The 22,606-nt window shown below is 45.7% G+C and overlaps 1 protein-coding gene and 1 pseudogene across 1 annotated transcript in view; one reads left to right on the forward strand and one right to left on the reverse strand.

Moving 5' to 3' along the window:
• Positions 1-22,606, reverse strand: part of Afg1l (AFG1 like ATPase) — a 159,415-nt gene that overhangs the window by 91,774 nt on the left and 45,035 nt on the right. Inside the window, exons 4-6 of the mRNA XM_032888755.1 lie at positions 15,651-15,752; positions 13,866-13,996; positions 2,512-2,611 (exon numbers count right to left, since the gene is read on the reverse strand). Coding sequence (XP_032744646.1) covers positions 2,512-2,611; positions 13,866-13,996; positions 15,651-15,752 — 333 coding nt within the window. The remainder of the gene's footprint in view (positions 1-2,511; positions 2,612-13,865; positions 13,997-15,650; positions 15,753-22,606) is intronic.
• Positions 19,485-22,327, forward strand: LOC116887566 (annotated as a pseudogene).

Genomic DNA, 22,606 nt, shown 5'->3' on the forward strand with positions numbered 1-22,606 from the left:
AAATAAATAAATAAAAATAAATAAAAGCTAGCTTGAGCTAGGTAGTAAGTTTCAGGCTAGCCAAAACTATAACGCAGCAACACCCTAGCTCTAGATAGATAGATGGATAGATAGACAGACAGAAAGATAGATACATAGATACATAGATGGATGGATGGATGGATGGGTAGATTAGATAGATAGATAGATAGATAGATAGATAGATAGATAGATAGATAGATAGATAGATAGATAGATAGATAGATAGATGATGGATAGGTAGATTAGATAGATAGATAGATAGATAGATAGATAGATAGATAGATAGATAGAGATAGATAGATAGATAGATAGATAGATAGATAGATAGATAGATAGATGGGTAGATAGATGGGTGGGTAGATTAGACAGAAAGACAGACAGATAGATTAGATAGACAGACAGCCTATTAAGATGACTTGTGTCTGCCAATGGGAGAGATCCCAGAGCTTGTGGGGAAAGGGTTGTCAGTTGACCAGAGTCAACTGTATCTGAATTCACTTTGGGGCTTCTCCAAAGGGTAGTTCTAGCTCACTTTCAGCACACGATCTGACAGACCAGGAGCCTTGTCTGTGCCTACCCAATCTGTGCTGCCAAGTGTCCCTCAGCCTCTCCTTGCGACTGCCTGTCTTGCTTTGCCACACCACCGAGAGCCACTTTCCTTCAGCAATCTTGCTAGAACTTCCTAGATTATCCTAGCACCTTGCTCCTTACAGGAATAGCATGGGGGGCATTGTCACTCAAACTACCACAGCATTCAATGCCCCCTCCCCCCTTCTTTTTTTCTTTTCTTTTTTCAGACAGGGTTGCCTTGGCTAGCCTGGAAGTCAGTTTGAACTTTTAGACATCCACCTGCCTCTGCCTCCTTGCCATGCCTAACAGTAATTTTATGTTTTTAAAAGAAGCTCCTGTGTGGCTCTCGCTGCCCTCATGGATGTCAACCCTTCGGTCCACATGGGCAAAGGGAACAGAAACATTGAGTGTGGGAGAGCGGGGTTCGGAAGCCCTGTGAGTCAGTAGGGTGAATGACCACACCGGACTGCTAGTCAAAGGTGGATCAACTTTACTTAGGGTGATTCAAGGCTTATAAAGTTTGGGGGGACTGAGGGCAGGGACATCCAAGATGGGCAAGGGTCCTTGGCTGGGGGTTATGGGTGCCTGGCGTGCCTCATTAGCATGGGGAAGCATCTCAGGAATCCCAGGTGAGGGCTGAATGGGTTTTGTCAGGAGAAAAGAAGTCAGTCCTATAAACTAATTGAGGCCATGGGGCATTCCTCAGGGAGAGGCGAATGTGGGGGCTTAGAACTCCCAGACAAGGTCAGAGGAGGAGTCTCCAGTACTCGCCAAGCCCCAGCAGGCTGCCCGCCAAGGGTAGACTTCGACCTTACTTAGAGTTCTCCCTTACACTTGAAGGATGAGGGGATGGCCCAGTAGTAGACCATTTGCTTGGCCTCTGTTTTTCCATTCCATTACCCAGTCCATCGGTAAACCCTGTTGACTCAGCCTATAAGAGAAACAGCATCTGAGCGTTTCTTACCACAGCTTGGTCTCCTCTGAGTGCGACGACAGCCTTCTCAGTCCTTACTCCCAGTCTCAGCCCCACACAACCCATTCTTGCAGAAATGCAGGCATTCCACATTCTCTCTGAGGCCCATTACTGAGATCCATCCATGTGTTAGGCACTCTGAAAGTGCCTAACACACTCACACCCACACACGGAGAACTCACACCCACGTGGAGATAAAAGACGTTGATTGATCAGTGCCCTCGGAAACCTTCTGGGCAGACAATGGGCCAAAAATAGAATAAATAAATCAAATATGGTGGGGGCATGTGTGCCATGTGGAAAAAGAGAGAGAAAGGTAAACAGAAGTACCACAGCGTGAGAGGGAAACAGGCCTGGGGCCTCTGAGCAAGAATCTGATGGTCCCCTGCGAGCGAAACATTATTTTGGATTCCTCGCCTTTAACTGACCACGTGGTGAGATCTAAAAGGAAAATACGAGGTTTGAAATGTGCTACATCTGTCTAACACTGCTTGTATTTTAATTCTTAAATACTTTCCTAATAAGCCACAAGTGCCTTTTCAGAAATGATAAATTAAGTGAAGTAGAAAAAAAGAAAGTACTCATGAAAGTGAGCTTCCTCTCTTTCTAAAATTTAATTAAGAGTTTTTCATTTCATTGCGCTTTCTTTTATGGCATAAAAAAGCAGCTAAAAGGACTTGCATTTTTATATGTACCCGTGGGTCTAGTGTTGGAGGAACCGTATCCAACATGGGAATCAACTGAGCTCAGCTTGCTTTAAAAAAAAAAACAGAAATATTTTTAAATGTGAATTCAGACTAATTTTTCAGATTGAGCCTGTTACAAAACCAAGGGTAGGTGAAGCCATCGGGCTCACAAGCACAAGAAAATTACTACAGAAACGTGAGTTTTCAAGAGCTCCTTAAGTATCCATCTAATTGGACGGGGAGAGCGCGATGTTCCGTTACCTTCCGGTGGTCTGTTGGACGTTGCCACAACGACGACCCCGTTTTTGAACAGATTTTCAAAAAGCTGTTTCAGAATCATGGCGTCGGCGATGTCAGTGACCTGTGGACGGCAACACATTTGTTTTATTTTAATTTCACTTCTGCTCTAACAAATTTGCTAATGGCTCTTCTTATTCATTTATTTATTTATTTATTTATTTATTTATTTATTTATTTATTTATTTGCTAAGATAGAAGTGAATTCCAAGAGGGAAAATTCTAATTATCATCTTGAAGGAAGGCGTAGATAATTAAAAGCATGAAAGGCCATCAAACAGCCTTCTAAACTCACACATCCTGTGCTGTGAGTCCATCATTCCGCCCAAATTATCAAAGGGGGCTGCGCTAACTTCTCCGGCAAGCACACGTAGAAAACATAGAAAAGTGTCCTGAACACTCAGGAAATCCAATTAATTAGAACATGACCAACTCTCTCCTTACACAGCCCCCCCCACTCCCCCCACCCAACACACACACACACACACACACACACACACACACACACACACACACACGCACACACACACACATGCACACACACACAAAGGCAAGGGAGTAAGAATAACACATTAAAATACACGAGCTGTTTGCAATTCCTGATACCTTCCTGGCGAAGGTCCCCGGAAAGGTGACTTTTAATGGCCATGGGACTTTAGAAATAAGGACAAGTAGCCAGTGCGACATAATCAGCTGCTGTTGGAAATAGAATGATATGACATAGATACTATTGTGCAATTGTTGCACAAAACAATTCAACAGATGGCCCGGCACAGAAATAAGCAATTTCATTGTTCTTTTTAAGTGCTTTCTATTACTGTCCATGAATAATCCAAAGCCACTCAGTCACTTCCAGCACGCCAGCCTCCGCTAACCTTCCAGACACAAATATTCCTGCTGAAAAAAAAAAACAAAAAAAAACCAGAAAGACACCCATCCCTTACCAGGATGCCTGGTACGGTGCTTTAAAACGGCCTCTGGCAAAACGAGAAACACGTCGTGCAGATAGAACAAGGCGTAAGACAGGGCGGGGGAAACTGTGTTAGGCAATGGAAACGCAGCCGCTGGTCTCTTCGAAAAATTATTTCTTGTTCAAATTCATAATCAGAAAGTCCACTTAACGGCCACTTTTAAGAGAGGCCTTTACAGTTTATAAAGAAATCAGCAATCAGAGGGGCAAACTCCGCACACAGCCTAATGCTGGATGAAGACACAGGCTGGCCCCTGCGGCTGCTGGATGGTTCTTAGATGCTCAGTAGAAAAGTGCTCGGACATCTTTTACCAGCACATCTCAAAGAATCAGTTACATTTTGCCCTCCATGTGCTTACTAAATCCTCACCTTTTTTAATTTCCCCTCTGTTACGGGATACAGAAGCACATGGGAATCTTCCTGTCTGATCAGGAAATAATGGGTTACCAACCACTGACCCCTTATAACACAGCCAGGCAAACCTGAGCTGCTCGGGTCTAACTCACTTCTCTCTTCATGGCCGGGATCTTCCTGGTGGTGAAGATTTTCCCGCCTACCTGAACCAAAGGAAACCGGGAGGAACAGCAGGACAGTAGGGGTTTCTTTTTGTCTCGAGCAATGAATTAAAAACATATTACCTAGGAGAAACTACTGGAAATGCCCTTCCACAAAAGGCTCCTGGATCTTCAAGTGCTCGATGAAGAAGAAAAGAGACTGGGGGAGGCTCAGTTGGAGCTCAGGATCACGGACAAATTTTGCTTTCACAAAAACATTCATAGAGAAAGTCCTTTTCAAACGCTTAAACACCAGTGGCATTTCTGATGAGGGGACAGAACGAGCCTGCGAAACTCAGCAGTTAAGTGAACTTTTCAATGCCGGTTTTCAAGCCAGGTCTAGCTTTCTCTGTGCATTTACTCTACAGTGAAAATCAGTGAAATGGGACCCAATATTGGAAAACAAAGGCGGCCCTTTGACGACATCCACGATGCTCTTCGGAACAAAAAAAAAAAAAAAAAAGGAAAAACAGCTTTCGTGCCCCGAGGTTCGGAGCAGAATACTCAGCTGGTAACACCGTACAAATGCTTAAACCAGAAATGGGTGGAACAGATAGGTTTGTGGTTGAGAGCCGCTTAGCTGTTTTTTTTACATTATGGAATGTTTCTGTGCTAGCTGAGAAAATTAACTTGGAGGAGCTATGACTAATTAATAAAGCAGGAGTCACCCAGTGCAGCTGGATGCCAGTGTAGCCTCTTTGATCTTGGCCCTGCACTTGTCCTGCCTTGCTGGGGAACAGTGATTTTACAGTGTAAGTGAACAGAAGAGCATTGGCCCCACATTCTTGGAGAGCTGGGGTGTTCGGCACCCAGCATTTCATTACCGCCCCGAACAAAAGACAAGGCTACGGATTACCAAGAAGGGTAGTCTGCAGAGAGGGGAGACATTTCATTAGCATTAAAGAGAAGAGATCTTTATGACCTAGTGTTGCCTTCCATCCTGACTCACTTTAAAAAAAAAAAAAAAAAGTAATTCATTTCCATGTATAAGTGCTGTCGTCTCAGTCACCCGCTGATTGGTACCTCGCCATGGAGTGACTGACAAACACAAGCATGTATTATCAGTAATTAGTATTAGCACAAAAACAAGCACCTACTTTTTATTAGCAGTTTTTAATAGCGCTCCTGCTTTGTAAAAATGGCGAACGGTATCTGGTGAAGGATACTGAGAGTTTACGGAGAGTTTACACGTAGGTCTGCTCATCGAAACGCTTTTTAAAACTACTGTGGTAGGTAGATATGTCTTCCCTCAGGATTCTGATGTCTTGAGAGTCATAAGCAGTTTAGCATATTCAAAGAGTAAGTGGTTTAGCAGGTAACATATCCAAAGAAAATACAATAAATATTTGAAAGGAAACCCGAAGAACGAGGTATTCTTTTATTTCAGCATCTAAAACGCACTTAAGGGGGGAAAAATCCTCTGCAGACACATCCCTCAGCCAAGCTAAGACTCGTGTCTGCGGTGTCACCGTTAATAAGGATGACGGAGGGAGAATTTGCTCTGCAAAATGTGAGCTAAATGCTGCTAAAATAGCACCTCAAAACGTCCTTAAGTTCAAGAGCGCAGGCAGAAGTGTCCTTGATTCTAACCAGCAATAATTCCCATTTATCTCCCTATGAAGTAGGCATTCTATTCACTCCCACCACCCCAAAGGCCGATCACATAAATCAAAACCGGCAAGTCTAAAGAATAACATGGTTCGGTTTTAAGAGGGAAGTGACAGTTGCAGACAACACTGTCACTAAGAATAGAGCACCTAGAAATTCTCCTGTAATGAATCCAGCAAGCATCAGACGAGGCTTAAGGATGAGTATTAGGTTCTGTTATTAAAGCATCGACCAAAACCTCGCCTTCCTAGATATTTAAACACGTAATACAAGACTCTGTATACTAAGGAAAACACACAACTTAGCTGTTCCAACTCAGGGCAAGGATGCTGGATTTAGGCTGCGTTATCTCTGTGGCCACCGATTAGTCGAATAACCTCTCTGACTGGCCATTTCCTCATCAGTATAATGAAAGCGATAACCATACTTGTTCTAAAACTTTAATAAGACAAAGCTGTGGTTATTGTCTATACGGATGGTACATGTATGCTATACTGAACTCTGCTTGTAAATGGAAGGATAGATATCACACACAGTAGTACAGGCATCAGGGTGAGCAGTTAAGAATAACTCTTGTCCTTCAGAAGACCCTAGCTCAGTTCCCAGAAGCCGGACAAGGAAGCTCACAGCTGCCTATCACTCCAGTTCAAAGGGATCCATGGTTCCTCCTCACAGACAACCAACTTATGCCAACTAAAATAAAGCTTTCGTTTAAAGCAAGAAGAGAAAGAAGATCGCATGGATGGAGCATGCTTTGAATCCCAGCACTCAGGAGACGGAGGCAGGTGGATCTGTGTGAGTTTCAAGCCAGCCTGGTCTACAAAGCAAGTTCCGGAACAGCCAGAGCTACATAGAGAGGCCTTGACACAAAGCAAAACAAAACAAGAACAAACAACAAAAACACATAAGCACATAGAAAACACCAGGTAAATAGCACCCAACATTATAGGACACATATAAGGAGCTGAGAGGCAGCTTGTAGGTGAGTTATCTGGCAAGCAAGAGGCCCTAGCAACAATCTCGAGCACTGTCCCCCAAAAATAAACAACAAAAAAAATGAAGAATATGTATGACAGATAGAGTGTAACATCCCAATAAATAAATAAGCAGCACCTGAAACATTTCATAAAAAAAAAAACTAATCTAACTGGTAAGTAACCAATTGAGAAAATGTATATTAATACATAAATTAAGTAATAAGCTATCATATCCATCTATTAACCATTAAAAATTATCAGAAAACTCGAGACATTGACAGAGAAAAATGTGGGCTGAAGTTTGAGGTTTCCGGGTGCATAATTCTGATTTTGCTTGAGAGGTGCGATACACAAGGGCAGTGATGTTTAATCAGGGAATGCTGTAAGCGAAGCTTAATGGGCCATTCCGGTGGGAGTTCAGAAGACCGAGATGCCAAACAGGGACAGTAAAGACTGTTCATGAGGTTCAGGCAAAGAGGGCTCTGTTGAGAACTGGGCTGGGGCCCTTTGTGTTATAGTCTGGCAAAGCACTCACGATATGACCTGCTCATGTCCTGAAATTTTCAAATTAGGCGGGGTTGACTTCGAAGCCAGTGGGCTTTTAATTTGTTGTAGGAGGGGAAGTCAACCCAGTGTAGTATTCAACTGTGGCATTGTTACTGTTTGATGTCAGGTTTCTAGTGAGAAATCAGAGCAAAAAAACCAGAGGAAGATGTAAAACATAAAAACTAGGTTCAACCAGGCAAAGAAAAGAATGTGAGAGCATTGAAACCTGTGGACGGGGCCTGGAGAGGTGTCTCAAGCAAGAGCACTGGCTGCTCCTGCAGAGGAACCAGGATCAGGTCTCACCACCCATGCAGCAGCTCGCAACCATCGATAACCACAGTTTCAGGAAATCCGGTGCCCTCTGCAAGCACCAGGCACACGTGCAGTGGAGTCGAACGCATGCAGGCACACACTCATTGCCTTAAAATAAAAATAAACCTTTAAAATAGGGGGGAGGGTAGCTCAATGGTTGAGCACTGGCTGCTCTTCCACAGGACCTGGGTTTGACTTCCAACACCCACATGACGGCTCCCAATAACCTTTACCTCCAGTTTCGGGGAATCTGACATCCTTTTCTACCCCTGAGGGCACCAGGCATGCATACACAGACATACATTCAGGCAAACATCTATGCAAATAGAACACAATAAATAAAATCTTAAATAAATAAATGGCCAGCTGTGAGGATACGCTCCCTTAATCCCAGTACACAGGAGGCCAGAATGCATAGGAATTTCTGTGAGTCTGGGGCCAGCCTGATCTATGTAGAGTCCCAAGCCAGCAGGGGCTGTATAGTGAGATCCCGTCTCAAAATAGATAGATAAATAAAGTTGTGGATAAAGCATGGATAAAAGTGTGTGGTTATTTAAAAGAGAACATCATAAAGAGAATCCTCAAACCCTGACTGGGACAATGGGAAAGACACCTTGATGTGAGACCTCAACCATCAAAGGTTCCAATATGAAAAGTGGGAGTATATTTGGAAATACGGTCCCTAAATAATAGTGCCTGGACAGACAGGGACAAAGGTAACTGGGTCTAAGAGTGTCCCCTATATATGTATTTCCCTAGTTGGATGAAATTCATAAGACACAAAGGTCCAGGGTCCCCGGCAAGCTTGTAAATTAGCTACTTATGGACAAGCATAGTTTATTTAGTGGTGGGACAGAGGGCCTGTGATACGGAGCCAGGCACCTGGGATAACTATCAAACCATGTTTGGAGGAGACAGGAGATGACACATATCTCCATGATTAGTGTTGGCAGGCAAGGTTCTTTGAGATCCTCTCTCACTCAGCGTGGTAGTTTGAATGAGATTGTCACATTGGCTCATACGGTTGAACGTTCAGTCCCAGTTAACGGAACTGCTTGGGAAGGATTAGGAGGTGTGGCCTTGTTGGAGGAGATGTGACATTAGGGGTAGGTTTTAAGGTTTAAAAACCCCAGGGCCATTTCCCATTAACTCTCACTCTCTCTACCCCCTGGTTATAAGCTCTTAGCTACCGCTCCAACATCACGCCTGCCTCCATGCTCTCCACCATGATGATGATGGACTAACCTTGTCAAACCCTGTCAAGTTCTTTCTCCTATAAGCTGCCTTGGTCATGGTATCTCTTCACAGCAAGAGAAAAGTACTTAAGACACTCGGTAGGTACCAAGACAAAACCCTGTCGCTGCCTGTGTTTCTCTTAGAAGACTGGGCTTCTTTTAAACACCAATGTAAACATTTCTCTCAATTCCTTCTTCCCGTAATGAGTCAACCTTCTCAAATATAAACTTAATAGAGAGTACTTGGCCAGCCAAGTTCCTGCTAGGACTTCATTACTTGTAGGACATTTTGATCTGGGGAACCCTAGAACATATACCTTCATGGGAGCCTTCCTCAAGAAAAGAGCAACAAAAATCTGAAACTGTGTTGATATAAAAACAGATATAGGGTTGGCAAGGTGGCTCGGTGGTTAGGAGGACCCAGTTTGATTCCCACACCCGCATGGCAGTTCACAATAGTCTGTAACTCCCGTTCCAGGTGATATGATGCTTTCTTCTGACCTCTGTGAACAATGCACACACATGGTGTACAAACTAGCAGGCTAACTACTCAGACAACTAAAATAACAATGCATGCATGCATACATACATACCTACATACATACATGCACACATACATATATACACATACATACACACATACACACACATGCATGCATACACACATACATACACACACACATACACACACACATACACACATATATATACACATACACACACACATACATACATACATACATACATACATACATACATACACACACATGCATGCATACACACACACATACACACACATGCACACTGAGGAGATGGCTCAGTGGTTAGGAAGCTTAACAGTCTTACACAGGGCCTAAGTTCCTCTCTCATCACTCCTAGTGGGCTCTTACCGCTGCCTGTAACTCTAGTCCCCAAGGGTCTGGTGCCCTCTGGACATCTATATACACATGGCACATAGAAACTCATGGAGGCAAACATAGACATAAAAATGAAATGAAATAAATATAATATGGGTGAAAATATACAGACTTTGTTCACCACTACATGTTTATTTCATTCTTTGAATTTTAAAAGGAACCAAGTTAAAGCATCTTCAAGGTCCCGAAGGTGTCATGGGCCCCAGACACTGTGCCCACTGTGTCTCATGGGTATATCGGCCGTGCTAGCTATGGGGGCTTTTCAGGACCACGTGCTTGGCACACCCAGTGCAGTAGTCCCTTACTTTCCTTAGTGTTGTCTTCCCAAAGCTCCCATGCCACAGGAACATGACGATTACCTCTCTGAACGTTTTTAGTTTCATACTTTTAAAGTTAAAGGTAACAGCTCTTTTTAAAAGTATGTTTCTTTCTTTCTGTATTTATTTATTATGTGTGGGTGCATGTGCAAGTCAAAGTACACATGTGGATGTCAGAGGACAACCACACGGGTCCTGAGAGACAAACTCAAATCATAAGGCTTGATGGCAAGAGCCTTACCCACTGAGTTATCTCAGTAGCCCAACAACTCTTTTTTTATTTTATGAATTATTAGTGTGAACTCGAATCACTAAGCTCGAGCACAGAGATCTTTACCTGCAGAGCCATCTCCACAGACCAAAGGTAAAGGGAAATTCTGATACCTCTAGAGCCTCATCTCATAATAGAAAAGATGGCAATTATACTACTGAGCTAAACACGAACATAAAGACATTTTAAAGCAGGCTGGAGAGATGGCTCAGTGGCTAAGAGCACTGACTGGTCTTCCAGAGGTCCTGAGTTCAAATCCCAGCAACCACATGGTGGCTCACAACCATCTGTACTGAGATCTGATGCCCTCTTCTGGCATGTCTGAAGACAGGTACTCTGTGTGTGTGTGTGTGTGTGTGTGTGTGTGTGTGTGTGTGTGTGTGTACTTATAAATAAATAAATCTTAAAAAATAAATAAAAATAAAAGAGAAAAGAGTCTGGGGAAATGGCCCAGCAGTTAGGAGCACCTGTTGTCCTTGCAGAAGACATGAGCTTAGGTCCCAGCACCCAAAAGGGGGCTCAAAGCCATCTATAACTCAAATCTTGGAGAATCTAATGCCCTCTTCTGATCTCCATGGGCACAGCACATATATGAAGCATTTACCTACGTGCAGCTAAAACACAGACGCATAAAATAAATCTTTAAAATGAAATAAAAAGTTAATGCACAGACTAGCATATTTAGAACTAGGTTAGCTAAGAGGCTAATAATGGGAAATGAGAAGACATGGCCCCTCCTGACTATGGGCTAGAGTGAAATGCTCCCCATACATCTCAGGCATCTGGATACTGACTTGGTCCCCAGATGGTGACTGTTGGGGAGGATTAATTGTATGGCCTTGCTGGGGGCTGTATGGCCTTGCTGGGGGGGAGTATATCATTTTAAAGGACTTGTGCCATTGTGAGCTGTTTGGGTTCAAATGTGAGGTCAAAGCAGCTGCACTAGCTGCCTGTCACCTGCCGCCTCCAATACGCCATCACGGGCCATTCCTACAGGACAGCAACCCAAATAAACCCTTTCTTCTATAAGGCACTGTTGTGGTTTGCCTTGAAATTTTCTCTGAATTTGTTAAATAAAGGCAAGAGCGTGAGATTTGGACAGAGGGAAAAGTCGGGAGTGAGAGGGGGATTAGAATCAGAGAATAGGGTGAGAGAAGACAGCTGGTGACACTTGAGCCAGTAGAACCTGTCACCTGCAAGGGGGGGAGGGGATTAAACCCAGAAAAGTTAAGAGGAATCAGGGGAGGAGAAAGAGAAGAATCACAGGCCATTCCTGGAGACTTGGCAAATAAAAGGTGCAAGGGATGAGGGATTTGGGAACAAATAGGACCTGCAAATAAACCCTTTTGAGTTCTTTGTATAGAGGAAACTGCAACCACCTTGGCCATGGTGTTTAGTACAGCTACAGAAGCCCTAACTACACACTGATCATCATGGCTGACGTTCTTAGAAGCAGTGTAACTGTTAAAGGCAGTATCATCCTCAGAACAGCCAAATGAGATCCTCTCCTTCCGCATGCATTAGTGTGCTTAGTTTAGCTCTTTAAAGGGGGCAAGGAGTACTTTCTTTTCTGGAAAAACCTTGCCTCAGAAGACCTTTGCCATTCTAGACTATAAGGGTGAATTAGCAAACTGTCTTCCTTCCCTCCCCCCAACACCCCCTCCCCTGGAGCTGAGGACTGAACCCAGGGCCTTGCTCTTGCTAGGCAAGTGCTCTACCAGTGAGCTAAACCCCTACCCTCACAAACTGTCTTAATATGACTGAATATGAACGATCCTTCCTCTCAAAGTGGTCCAGGTTCGTGGCTGCAAAGGGTTAGGGTCCATGACGACTGGGCGTGGCCTCAGGTAGGCATGGTGCTGGAGCAGTCACTGAGAATTCATGTCTTGATCTGCTAGGAGGCAGAGAGCTAACTAGGATGGCATGGGCTTCTGAAACCTCAAATTTCACCCCCCCCCCAGTGACACACGTCCCCTGACGAGACCACACCTCCTAATCCTTCTCAAACAGTTCCACTGCCATATTCAAACATACAAGTCTAGGTGGGCAGTTCTCATTCAAACCACTATACTTTATCACAAACTGTACCCCGAGCTTAAAATGAGATGTGTCAATCTTTGCTTTTTATACCTCGAGCACTACTTTACAATGGTATTACATCTGGTGTAGAAGAAGGGAAACATATGCCATTCACTGTAACTTACAAGTCCCCACACACCTCTTCAGGTAAGTAACTATTCAGGCTTTCCGTGCCACATGGACTCTGTTCTATTTTCTTCTTCTCCTCCTCCTCTTCCTCCTCTTCCTCCCTTCCTCCTCTTCTTCCTTCTTTTCCTCCGCTTCCTCTTCCTCCTCTTCTTCTTCCCCTCTTCCTCTCCTTCCTCCTCTTCCTCCTTTCCTCCTCCCCCTCCTGTTCCTCCTCTTCCTCTTCCTCCTTCTCCTGCTCCTCTTTCTCCTCTTCCTCTTCCCCTCCTGCTCCTCTTCTTTCTCTTCCTCCTTCTCCTCCCTTCTCCTCTCCTCCTCCTCCCTCCTCCTCCTCCTCCTCCTCCTCCTCCTCCTCCTCCTCCTCCTCCTTCCCCTCTTCCTCAGGTACCACATAAAACATAAATGCATTGCTGGGGAGATGGCTAAGTAACTAACGCTCTTGCTGCTCTTACAGAGGACTCAAGTGCAGTTCCCAGCACCACAACCACCTGTAACTCCAGCCCCAAGGATCTGGCCCCCAGGACCACCTGCAAGTCGTACATGGGGGGCAGGGCAGGAGACACACACAGACGAATGAGTAAGAAAACGGATCTTAAAGCACAATAAAGTCTTTCTTTCCTTAGTGGCTGTTGTGCCCACCTCGGCCGGCAAGGAAGACACAACACGGTCGGATTCTTCTCAACAGCCTTTATTGCAGGACCACCTCTTTGCTGATACGGGGACCTCGAGCGGCAAAAGCGCTCGCCTTATATAGACAGCAGGCTGAGGCTATGCTAATTGTCCTTCAGGGATTGGCGGAGCATGAATCCCTCATTAGCAAATTAACGGTCCAGCCAACTGACGCCAGGTGCAAAACCAGCGCATGCGCAGTACCATTGTTCACCACAGGTGGGCGCTGGATCACCTCATTGTCCTAAGGCCGCCCTGGCAAGGGGACAAGTCTGCGCATGCGTTTACTACCAGACGGGACTGGATGTCGACGCCATCTTTGTTTTACCGCGCCGCTCCCTACAAGTGGCCACACAGAAGGAGGGCCCAACTTATCCTGAGTAGGCCACGGCTTGTGAAACTCTAAACAAGACAATAAAAATGAAGTAGAAACAGAGAATGTGTGAAATCAATTCACAAAACAATGAAAATGCCAGGAGTAAATATTCACACGCCATTACATGTGCCACTCTGGGCTGGAGAGACGGCTCGCAGTTCAGAGTGCTTGGTGCTCTTGCTGAGGACCCGCGTTCTGTTCCCTGAAGTCAGGCAGCTCATAACCACCTGTGACCAGCTCCACGGACCCAGTGTCAGGGAGTCTGTGGACGCTCATATACACATGCCCACCAGCACACGTACACGCACAACTCAAAATATAAAAATCAATCTAAAAAGAAGAGAAAAATCTCCACTTTACCTGAAATTCATCAAAACACAGGAGACTAGCCTCTTGGCTGATTTCCTCGGCTATGGGCGCTATCGGGTCGTACGACTTAGCCATGAATCCCACCTTCCTTTTCGGCAAACTCTGTTTAAGGCGGTGTATCCCTTAGATGATGGAAATAAAACAGACGGAATGTTGTATTAATAGAAAAATTTAAGGAACCAGAACGTATTTTTAATCTCTAAATGAAAGTTAACTTGGACATAAAAATTAAGTTTTAATTCCGCACGCAATCGAGTTTAATCACCCCAATTCCATTATTGGAAGGAGTTGCACTGTGTCTACTTCGAAACAAGTTACTCAAATATTATAATCTCAGAACTGTAAGGGAAATTCAAAGTCATTCATCTCGTTTGCAATCAGTGTGTGGGCGGCAGTGATAGGCGGCCAGATGCCAGATGAGGAATGGATGGTCCTGAGGTTGAAGGGCAGAGAGCAGAGGCTGGAAATCGGCCTGGGAAGTACACATCTCGTCCGGCATATCTGATCAGAAGGCTCTCTTGTCTCCAACCCAAAACTCAAGCTGTCCCTGCTTATTCACGATATTCACCCCAAACACTAAAAGTGCCCGTGGGCAGTGGGCAGAGGCAGGGGACGGGGAGGTGTGGTAGTTAGTGGGGGCGGGGGCAGTAGGTGGTGGATGTGGGCAGGGGAGGGAGGTGGGCAGGGGGGCGGTGGGCAGTGACTGGTGGGCAGGGGGGCTGGGGGCGGGAAAGGGGTGGGCACTGGGGGGCTGTGGGGCAGTGGTGGGCAGAGGCAGGGGCGGGGAAGGGGATGGGGCAGGGGTAGCGGGCAGTGAGCGGCGGCAGGGGGGCAGGGGAGGGGCGTGAGCAGTGGAGGAGGTGGGCAGTGGGCAGAGGCACGGAATGGAGGAGGGAGGTGGGCAATGGGGACAGCGGCAGGCAGTGCGTGGTAGGTGGGGGCAGGGGAAGGAGGTGGGCAATGGGGGCGGTGGGCAGTGGCTGGTGGGTGGGGGAGGGAGGTGGGCAATGGGGGCGATGGTCAGTGGGTAGTAGGTGGGGACGGAGGGGGCAGGGAGCTGGGGGGAGGGAAGGGGGAGTGGTGGGCAATGTTCTTATTCTAGGGAGTTATAACTGATAGACAAATGGTACGGACAGTGAAATAATCGACAAACACTGAGAGATAGGCAAGATGGAACATACTTGGATTCCACCAACGGAAGGTGATACAGAAGGATCAGAAAGTATATCCGGCTGTCTCAAAAAGTAAACAAGAAGCCTGGTGAGCTCGCACACCTTTTAACCCAGAACTGAGACAGAAGCAGGCAGATCTCTGAGTTCGTGGCCAGCCTGGTCTACAGATCAAGTTTCAGGACAGCCAGGTATGCACAGAGAAACCTTGTCTCAAATAAACAAAATTAAATTAAATTACATTTAAAAACCCAAGAAAGACCTGTGAACTATAAAATCTACATGCAAATGCAGCTGAGTGCCTCCAAGTCAGGTAAAACAGTAAGGAACCAATCAAAAGCAACTTCCTGACACAGCCGCGGCCTTACCGCGCCTACCAGGCCTAAGCTCTGCGCTCAAATTATGGAGCTGAACTGGTCTTGAGAATTCCCGAGATTCCCCCCTTTTCCATAGACCACGAAACAAAAGATAGTGAAGAAGACCTCACTTCAAGTAAAAGCCTGGTTTTGTTTTGTTTTGTTTTTAAACCTGTACGTTCATTCACTGCAAAGGAAAATGATTTAGTAGTCGTCGCACTGACAACTGCTGCTTGGAATCCCGGACTTACTTTTGTGCACATCTAGCATGAAGCCGTGAAAATGGACCCGCCTTTTTCTCTTCACTTCCACATACTCATAAAACATGTCCATCACCATTGTTTTCCCCGTACCTTAAAAATAAAAATAAAAAGACTGAGGAATACCATTGAACAGTGCGTGCCGCTCACACTGATGACGGCTCATTAGCTCTCGGTAATTAGACGGCTCGCCTGGGAAGCTCCGAGCTGATTGCCTCTGCTTCCTCCTGTTCCCGTTTGTGGTCAGCACGGAGAGCTGAGCCCGTAACCCGGCATGACTTATAGGTCATTCCTCTGTCTCTTCTTCTGAAAGACACTAGAACGAACTAATCTACTGGTGTTAGTGCTCACTGGGAAGTGTGGGGAACTCAGAAATTAAGCGTAAGAATATCAAATGAAGGGGGCTGGCAAGATGGCTCAACAGGCCAGCCTGCACCTTACACTTGGCATGCTACCCTAACCTCCTGCATTTGATCACACACACACACACACACACACACACACACACACACACACACACACACATACACACACACACAACACACAACCACACACCACACACATACACACACACACACACCACACACACACACAAACCACACACACATACACACACACACACACACACACACACACACACACACACACACACACACACACACACACACACACACACACACACACACACACACACACACACACACACACACACACACACACACACACACACACACACACACACACACACACACACACACACACACACACACACACACACACACACACAAAACACACACACAAACACACACACACAAACACACCATACACACAAACACACACACACCACACAAACACACCACACACACACAACAAAAACACACCACACACACCACACACATAGACACACAACAAACACACCACACACACACACACCATACACACACAACAAACACACCACACACACACACCACACACCACACACACACACCAACGTACACATATATCACAGGCATGCTCAACAATAATAGATAAAAATGTCTCTTTAAGGAAGTGAAAAGGTAATAAATGAGAGGAAATGGTCAATTATAATACTTTGTTCTAACACTGAGAACATGTTTTTCAAAACTGAGCCCTACTTCAGAAACCCTGATAATACGTCTTTAGAATTAAATTATCTAGCTTTCAGCACTTGAAAATGTCACTCCCTAGAAGTGCACTAACAGTTGAAGGTCAGTCACCTGACACAGGCAAGCCCAAAACTGTTTCTCTCGCCTCTCCCAGAAAACCTAGTACCTGGGGGCTGAGACAGGGCCCCTAAGACAGCAAAACCAAACCAGCATGTAGGGATCCTGTCTCCTTCCTCCTCCCCCTCCTCCTCCCCCTCCCTCTCCTCTTCTTCCTCCTCTTTCTCCTCCCCTTCCTCCTCCTCTCCTTTCCCCCCACCTCTCTCTTTCGCTCCCCTTCTCCCTCTCTTTGCCTCCACACACGTACACATATCAGGAGGTGCAATTACTAAAATTCAAAGGCAGCTCAGTGAGTAAGAAGACACAGACTCATCTTGGGGCTTTACTCCAGAAAACACTGGGCCCACGCTATTTCAAGGCCAGGGTCCTCGCATGTGAAAATGGAATTCCCAGTCAGGCCTGTCATTAAACGGCTCGCTTAGCTGGAAAGGCGACTCTGGAAAGCGTCAGTGCAGTGCTTGTGGACTCCGCCATCACATTTACCAAAAAGAGTAAAGCAGAGAATTTCCAAATTCTTCTCATGCAGCACTGATCCAGAAAAGCTCTTGAATAACCCAACCAAAAATGTGAGGGACAGATGTGAACTCGGTCTGTATGCAAACTCTCTTCCCAACGGGCTTAAATGGAACGAGGTCATCGTGAGAGCTGGGAGCCAGCCCAAGTTGCTGAGATAAATGAACAAAAGGTGAAAACCACAGCCTCGCCTCACGATGCCTAAACACGTGTGTCAAGAGTAAAAGCTGAGTGCCTCAGTGGTGGCACAGAGGTTGAGAGCACTGGCTGCTCTTCCGGAGGACCCAGGTTCGATTCCCAGCACCCATGTCAGCTCACAATCATCTGTAACTCCAGGTCCAGGGGATCACACCGTCTTCTGGTCTCCTCGGTGACTGGTCGCATCTAAGATGCAGTTATTATGTGGATTAGGCAAATTACATGTCCAGACAAACTGGACAGGAAGCCAGGATAAAGACCGACCCTCCGAGGTAAGATAACCGGTTCATGAAAAGGGTCAGGAGCCATGGGCGCTGGGGCCCATGCCTGGGACCCCAGGCTACAGGAGGCTGAAGAGCAAGCACCGTGAGTCTACAGTCCACCTCAGAGGGGTTCCTTTCCTCTCACTGTGAGTCTACAGTCTACCTCAGAGGGGTTCCTTTCCTCACACTGTGAGTCTACAGTCTACCTCAGAGGGGTTCTTTTCCCGTCCCACAGCCTCCTAACTTCAGTCTCTCTACCCTGCTTCGAAACCAATGAGACGTGAAAGGCAACGGCAAGGCTGAGGTAACTTCCTGAGACCCTTCTACAAGAGTGCAACACTTCACATCAGCAGGAGTTCATCTTACTCCAGTCAGAAAAGGCAGCAAGCAGAGAGGAAACGTAATAAAAGAAATAAAAAATTAGAAATCAATAAACCAGAAGTTAAATCATTAAAACCATTAATATATACATATAAGTATATCTGCATACATACATACATACCCATATATACACACATATATATATTACATGACTATGTATACATTATATGTTATATAAGTATATAATTATACAATATATAATTATATAAATACAGTAACTGTACTGGCTAGTTTTGTGTGTCAACTTGACACAAGCTGGAGTTATCACAGAAAAGGAGCCTGAGTTGTGGAAATGCCTCCATGAGGTCCAGCTGTGAGGCATTTTCCCAATTAGTGATCAAGTCCGGAGGACCCAGCCCATTGTGGGTGGTGCCGTCCCTGGGCTGGTGGTCCTGGGTTCTATAAGAAAGCAAGCTGAGCAAGCCAGGGGAAGCAAGCCAGTAAGTAACATCCCTCCATGGCCTCTGCATCAGTTCCTGCTTCCTGACCTGCTTGAGTTCCAGTCCTGACTTCCTTTGGTGATGAACAGCAATGTGGATGTGTAAGCTGAATAAACCCTTTCCTCCCCAACTTGCTTCTTGGTCGTGATGTTTGTGCAGGAGTAGAAACCCTGACTAAAACAAATTGGTACCAGCATAGTGGGGTATTCCTGTGACAACCTGACCATGTTTTGGGGAGGACTGTGGAAGGACTTTGGAACTTTGAGCTAGAAGAGCTATTGGGATGTTAAGAGCTTCTGTAGGAGCTTGGAAGATAATGTTGAGAACAGTGCAGAAGATGGAGGCCTGGCTTATGAAATTTCAGAGGGAAGGTTAAAACTCTTATCAGGGCTGTTGCTGTTTTGATTGTGAAGGTTCTGTGGTCTTGGCTAGCTGGGCTGAAGAATCAGCTGTGATTAACAAGATACCAGAACTACTAAAGCAAACCTTTGCGTTACTGGGACAATTGATGCTGGTCAGTTGGAGCTAAGAAATTAGCGGTGATTAAGAAGAGACCAGCATCATTGAGGTGAAATCTCCTGGCAAGTGTTTGAGAGCACAAAGAGGCTGTGTTCCAGAGAGAGCCAAGGTTGTACCTTGTGCTGTGGCTGGACTTGGTCATGTGTAAGAGTCACCCAGGTGGTACTGGTCTTGAAGGCACGAAAAGGTCATGAAGAGCAGCTGAGGCTGTGCACTGTGAGAGGCCATGGAAGGCCATGGGTGAAGGCGCAGCCTCAGTTGCAATCGATGGCTCAGGACGGAAGGGGTCACGCAAAGGAGCTGAGGCCTGGCACCATGAAGAGAGCCTGTGAGGGGCTATTGGTGAGGCCTAGCTGCAACGGAAGACAGCAGCGTTCTGGAGATGCCAGTACCATGAGATGACCACCAAGAACACCGCAGCAGTGGAGTAAGGCATCTGGAGCCTAGAAGACAAGCTGTGTGCTACAAAGGGCAGAGCTGGAGGAGTGACCCAAACCCTAAAGGAGCCCAGAAGATCATTGGTGGATCCCAGACATTGAACAGTTAAGAGTTTGAATTCGTTTTTGATTGTGACTGTGAAAGTATATTTAGTGGAGTCCATAGTTAAACTTTGAATTTTAAAGATACTGGACATTTTAAATGGATTGAGCTTTTAATATGTAAAGACTGTGTGACTCTTAAAGTTATTTAGATCTCGGGGATGAATAAGAAGGTAAGGGTTGAAACTTAATAGTGATGTGTTTATGTGTCAAGTTGACAAGGGGTCAGTTGAACTGGCTGGTTTTGTGTGTCAACCTGACACAAGCTGGAGTTATCACAGAGAAAGGAGCCTCAGCTGAGGAAATGCCTCCATGAGACCCAGCTGTAAGGCATTTTCTCAATTAGTGATCAAAGGGGGAGGGCCCAGCCCATTGTGGGTGGTGCTGTCCCTGGGCTGGTGGTCTTGGGTTCTATAAGAGAGCAAGCTGAGCAAGCCAGGGGCAAGCCAGTAAGAACATCCCTCCATGGCCTCTGCATCAGCTCCTGCTTCCTGCCCTGCTTGAGTTCCAGTCCTGACTTCCTTTGGTGATGAACAGCAATGTGGAAGTGTGAGCTGAATAAACCCTTTCCTCCCCAACTTGCTTCTTGGTCATGATGTTTGTGCAGGAACAGAAACCCTACTAAGATGGTAATGTATATTAATAAAGCATATATGTATATATACATGTGTGTACATATATTTAACATATATGAATATATGAGAGGAAACACAAAGCAAAGGCTGGAAGCAGCTGTCACAGCATGTCACTTACGCGAGTTTCCCTAAGGGACCCTGTAGACATTTTACTGGTAGATATTCAAGTGTTTGGTTTCAAGGCCATCTCCAGACAGATTCTAGACAGGTGTGTGACAGGCCATTGGGGGACCCCAGAGCATAGAGGTACTCAGCCACAAGTCACTGTGGTGCACACCTACAGTCCTCAGGGCCAATCTCAGGTACATACTGAGTTTGAGGCTAGCTCAGATTAAATAAGACCCCCATGTCAAAAACCAAAGCAACAGAAAAATAAAGACTGAACGCCTGTGTTCTGCTGGTGGGCACAGTGGCCCAGCCAACCGCTGTGGCACAGTATGGCCGGCTCCTGAATGAAACACAATACAAGCGTTATCCGGCAACTCCACTTTGGGGTACACAGACCGGCTGGAAGGGGGAGGATAAAGTCTGTGCAGTAATGTTCATATCAGCTTTACTCGCAATAACAGAAGACGGAACGGCTCCAAACACCCTCCGATAAATGGCTAACAGCCTGTGGTATACACAGGTGAGGGAATACTACTAGGCCTTTAAGAGGAAGAAAATTCATGTGTGATTGGATTTATTTTTGCCCCTGAAAAAAGTATTTTTAGTTTATTCTTGATATATTCTTTAAATTACCTCACTTCAAAGTAATAGCTTATAAAGTTTATTTTAAACTATACTGATGGTTTAAAAATGGGAAGAACATGAAAACAAAGACTCACTCTATGGGGGAAATTCTGGTGTGGGGGACAAGATAGATGAATCTTGAATATATTTTAATAAATAAAATAAGCCAGATAGGAAAGCGATTCCCTCTCTGTGAGGAGCCTAGAGTCAGACTCGCAGCACGAAGGAGAACAGTGGTCTCCGGGAACTTGAAGGCTGGAGAAAAGGGGTAAGTGGAAACTGGGAATAAACGATCAAGAGAGCAGTGGCTCATCGGTCTATGCACGACATCCCCAAAGTCACACATTGTCTGGCACGGGACAGGCACTCAACAAGACGCCTCTCAAGTGGTGAGGACGAGGCCAGAGGACCTGGGGACGAAATGGAAGGAGTCTGACACTGAATTCTACCAAACTCAAAATGTTGCTCTGTTCTCTAAGAATCATAAAGGAAACCAGCTGTTTTCTCAAGAGGGGGCATTGCCAGGGTATCAATGTTAACAATCTAAAGCTTTAAGTGCTTACAGTCAAGTCCTAATGTAAGAAGTCCAAAATAGGCTGAGCCACCGGCTTACTGCCCCAGACGGCATCCTGGGCCTCCGCCTGGGTCAGGAACCTACGCAGGAGGGAACCAATCAGAACCTGGGGCTGCCGAGGCCTACAGGCCACAGCCAACGCTGGCGCCATCCGCCACACCCATTTGACCCTCTACTACCTCGGTCAGATTCTGAATATTAAAAAGCAGGGTGTCTGCGTGGTGCATTTGAGGAACTCAGGGACGTTGGACAGCCTAAGCTCTTTAGACGAAACAGTTTATAAAAGACTGTGGAAGAGACACTGGATGCCCTGGCAGAGTTCTTTGAAGACCTTGCAGATAAAAGCCCTACACCCTGAAGGGCTATGATGTCTCTTTTGGGGATGGCGTGCTCGCCATTAAGCTGGGTGGAACTCTAGGGGCCTACATGATCAACAAGCAGACCCCAAACAAGCAAATCTGGTTATCTTCTCCCTCCAGTGGCCCCAAGCGCTATGACTGGACTGGGAAGAACTGGATATACTCCCATGACAGCCTGTCTCTGCATGAGCTGCTGGCCAGGGAGCTGACTGAAGCTTTAAACACCAAACTGGACTTGTCTTCATTGGCCTATTCTGGAACTGGCACTTGACTGCTGGCCAGATTCAGGCAAATAAAAAAATAAAAAGGAGGGGGGGGGAGGAGGGGGAAGAGGAGGGGAAGAAGAAGAAGAAGAAGAAGGAAGAAGAAAAGAAGAAGAAGAAGGAAGAAGAAAGAAGAAGAAGAAGAAGAAGAAGAAGAAGAAGAAGAAGAAGAAGAAGAAGAAAAGAAAGAGAAGAAGAAGAAGAAGAAGAAGAAGAAGAAGAAGAAGAAGAAGAAGAAGAAGAAGAAGAAGAAGAAGAAGAAGAAGAAAACAACCAGAGACATCCCT

Source organism: Rattus rattus, chromosome 18, assembly GCF_011064425.1.
Source record: "Rattus rattus isolate New Zealand chromosome 18, Rrattus_CSIRO_v1, whole genome shotgun sequence".
In the NCBI taxonomy this organism is placed as follows: domain Eukaryota; kingdom Metazoa; phylum Chordata; class Mammalia; order Rodentia; family Muridae; genus Rattus; species Rattus rattus.